This window comes from Oncorhynchus keta, chromosome 26 (assembly GCF_023373465.1).
Source record: "Oncorhynchus keta strain PuntledgeMale-10-30-2019 chromosome 26, Oket_V2, whole genome shotgun sequence".
NCBI lineage: Eukaryota > Metazoa > Chordata > Actinopteri > Salmoniformes > Salmonidae > Oncorhynchus > Oncorhynchus keta.
The window spans coordinates 17,545,139-17,549,505 of NC_068446.1; the positions used below are offsets into that span (position 1 = coordinate 17,545,139).

Consider the following 4,367-nt stretch of genomic DNA (forward strand, 5'->3'; position numbering starts at 1 on the left):
GTGTGTGTGTGTGTGTGTGTGTGTGTGGTTGTCCAAGCAGTGATCCTTAACAACAGACAAAGGAAGAGCATCCTTGCATGTGGTGGATATCACAGTGAACATGTTGACACCGCTTCCTTATGGTTAGTAAACACTGCCACACATACACGCACAAACATATGCATACAAACACATCCATGCATGCACGCACACACCGACATGGACACACACACACACACAAACACCCGCTGGCATCTCCCATGTAAGTGGGAGATTCATTTTGTCCAATCAGACAATAACATCTTTTCAGAGAGCAGAAAGAAAAGAAACAACACAAAAGACTTGTTTGATATCAGGGATGTTGAAAAGTAATTTACCAGCTTCGCTCTCCATCTCTCACTCTCCTATATTTCCCTCTCTCTTTCTCTCTCTCACACCCTCCCTCCCTTCCTATTTTTCATGCTCCTTCCCCATCTCTCTCTCTGTATCACCCTCTCTCACACACATGCGTGCGCATACACACACACACACACACACATACACACACACACACATACACACCCACACACACAGTCTCGAGGCCGTGTCATTGGCTGAGTAGGCTGATGACAAGCCTCAGGCTGGAGGATAAAAGCTCTCTGCTCCCTCACTGCAGACACACTCTGTTGATCTCAGTCCAATTGCACGCCTCAACTCAAAGGATTTACTTACCTACACTACGTACCGCTCTCTGCATCCACATCAACTATGTGCAAAGGACTAGCTCTGTCTTCCACCTGCCTAGAAAGGTACATACAACTCTTCACTGTCGCTGTCTCTGGCATTTGGATTAAAGGATTAAAGGGGATTATTATTTGGCTTTCCAGCTTCTGTAATGATGAAAGTGAAGGCGGTTTTAGTGGATTCTAAATTTAGACCTTGCAGCGATGAGACATGTCTCGATTTGTTAATGACTAGTTAGTATCAAAATATTGTACTGAACAAGGACTCAATTCAAGGACTTGTGCATTATTTATCTTACCTATGATATTATTCTCTCTTCTTAGGGCCAAGGAACTGAAATCAAGAATGGTCAACTTTCTGCAAAAATCTAACTGGAGTCTATCAAGCTGCAAAATAGGCAAAACTAGACCTACTCTGGAAGAATGCATGAAGTGGAAAGAGTCTTTCGAAAAGCTGCTGTCCAATAAACGTAAGTAAACCTTACTCTTCACTGCACACGCACATATACACACACACACAATTAGAGATGCAGAGATGCGATGAAAATAAACTTCTAATTCTGCACTTAGGTTAGAGTAGGATATTTTGTCCCATTTAAAAATGTTATATATATATATATATATATATATATATATATATATATATATATATATATATATATATATATTGTCCCATTTTAGCCCCAGGTGCTTATAGAGTATTACTGGGAGCTTGCTAATTACGAAGATAAGAGATTTGATCCTCACAACTTAACACAGCCGCTGCTGTAGAATACACATGCTGGCACAGTGCTGGGGGTTATTCCACAAGATACAGACAAATGCATACACTTGTACACACATGTAGAGACACACACACATACACACACATGTACACACACACTAATGTACACACACATACCCACACAGTAGGTAATGCAAGGACACAGATGCTAGGACGGCCTACTACATAGCATCATTGTTATTGAACTGTGCCAATATTAATCTCTCTCACTTTCTCTCTCTCTTCATCAGATGGACTGATAGCCTTCACAGATTTCCTGGTATCAGAGTTCAGTGAGGAAAACATTGCGTTCTACTTTGCCTGTGAGGACTTCAGGAGCACTAAGTCTGCTGCCAAGCTGGCCACCAAAGCCCAGAGAATCTATGATGAGTTCATCTGCACCGACGCCCCCCGAGAGGTATGCATCCCTCAAAAGCCTGCTTTATTCTCCCTCACCAATGACATTTTTATGGCATCCCAATTTCAATCATCTTTATTACAACTATAATTTACAACTATAAATAAAAAATAACACATCTTCATTCAGACTGCAGCAGCTGACTAAACTCTCTCTCTCCATTCTCTATCTCCAGGTGAACATTGACCACGAGACTCGTGACATCACCAGGGCCAACCTGAAAGATCCGTCTACGTCCTGTTTCGACATGGCCCAGCACAGGATCTATCTTCTCATGGCAAAGGACTGCTACCCTCGCTTCCTCCGGTCCCCAGCTTACAAAGACCATATCAGCCAGCTCTGTGCCAAGTGCACATCCACCTCCAAGAAGGCGTGAACTAGTAGCAGTGGACCTAGTGTGGTCATCTAAAGTTTGAACAGAAAAGGAACTTATCGACGTTGAACGTTGACCAGTCGTGAAGCCTTAATATGGGAATGTCTACAGATGGAGACGGACAGATGTCTCGTCATGAACGGACAAGAGATGGGGAAATTCTGATGCCAGCTATTTTCAAAGATGAAGACTGTCAATCACCATAGAGCTCTGAAGGAGAGAAAGAGAAAAGACAGACGGGGTGATACCCCATATGGACAGAAGTTGGGACAAGAACCGAGATGGCAATATCACCACATGATGTAGACTGTCATTAGTGAATGTACGGAGATACAGAGTGGGCTGAAGGAAGTGTGCAAATGATGCATTGACAATGAGTTGGAATTTAACAATTGAAGGTACACTGATATAGTGTCTCATTCTATTGCATCAATGTCTAACTGTGTTCGTAACTAGACATATTTTCAAGGCTGGGTATGTTACTTTGGAAATGTAATCCATTACAGTTACTTGTCCAAAATTGTAATCAGTAAAGTAACTTTTGGAATACATTTAGATGACTTTCCCCTTAAGAGGCTTTAGAAGAAGACAAAAAGGATCCATCAAACGCATTTGGTGTGTCATCATAGTGGTCTCTGACTTGTGGTCAGACTCACTAAGGTGGAACAATTAAACTTGAGCCTTTTTTCAATGCTGAATTGATTGGCATTGAGAAAACAGAAAGGTGTAAATGTATTTTTCCTCAAACATCCTTGCTGAATTTAAAAGTAATCTGTGAAGTAATCATTGAGGTCTTACAAAGTACCTGTAATCTGATTAGAATATTTTTGCTGGTATCGTACTGTAACTGATTACAGTTGTAGTTTGTTTTTTGTAATCAGATTACATGTAATTGATTGCATGTAATCAGTTACTCCCGAACTCTGAATGTTTTCTACATGCAAATGAGTATTTATACTATTTATTAATTTCTACTCGGTTCTGTTGTCTCTGTGTTAAATTATGTATTTAACAAGACAAAGAGAGGAAGAAAAAACTGCAATATATTTATACTGTTGTCTGATACTGTTGTTGTTTTTACATGACAGAAAGAATATGATATTAGTTATTTGAATAAAAAATGAATATTTGAATATTGACACTGTGTCTGTGTCTTACTTTTGATTATACCACTTCCATACGCAAATGGGTGATATGAGTCAGTGACGGTCAGAGTTTGAGAAGATTTGCAGACACCCAATATTGATAAGGTAAATGAATAGCAAAGTCGATATACATGATTTTGACAGTGTAGTACAACACTGTTTTAAAAAAATACTAACATTCTCACTGCATGATTAATATGAAGCATATACAGAATTATCCATTTATTTTAAACTTTTTATCCTTGGATACTAAACAGAGCCTATCCTTAGGAAGCTAGGCAGCATCCATCTCAATGCGATAGGATATCCGACTTCATTTAATAACACTGCTTCCTCTCTCCGCATGATGATAGAACATGTTTACTCATACTCTATCATTACTATGATTACTATGAGCCTGTGATTATTTTTATTAAGCCCACTCTTCAATGAGATGAACTAGCAGGTGTCACGTCATACACTGATTGGGTCACCAAGGCAACTGTTCGGCCTGTATTACAAAGCATCAGGAACACTAAATGTTCTCGTCAGCTAACGGACAGTGCTTTTGTCTCATTGTGCATTGTATGTGCATTGTGTTGACTATGTGAGCTTTCGTTTCACTTGGTGTGAAATGGAAGTTAGTTCTTGGAAACAGGAAATAAAAGGGAGATAGTGTAAGAGCATCTACGTAATAGAGAGTCATAAAGCCTTGTTAGTCATAATTGTTTGGACAAGTCATCGATCTTTGACAATAAAGGACATAAATCAAGCTAGCATTGTGACAGGGCTGCTACAACCACACCAGCCGTCTAACATATCCACATTGGTTTAATACAGTATTATCACTATTACATGTCAGCATAGCCAAAAATAATTTGGGTACTTGTTTAGATTGTTATAGCAATTCTCACATAAAAACTTATTTGGAAGGTACGACGTTTAACATGCTTTTTACATGGATCACAAAAGAAAATCATGATGAAAG

General features: G+C 39.4%; 1 protein-coding gene across 1 annotated transcript; it reads left to right on the plus strand.

The window, feature by feature from the left end:
* Positions 1-651: 651 nt before the first annotated feature.
* Positions 652-3,388, plus strand: LOC118358710 (regulator of G-protein signaling 16-like). The gene is made up of 4 exons (XM_035736642.1): positions 652-767; positions 1,026-1,171; positions 1,716-1,882; positions 2,058-3,388. Exons 1-4 carry the CDS (start codon positions 727-729, stop codon positions 2,256-2,258), a joined length of 555 nt encoding a protein of 184 aa, XP_035592535.1. The 5' UTR covers positions 652-726; the 3' UTR covers positions 2,259-3,388.
* Positions 3,389-4,367: the final 979 nt, after the last annotated feature.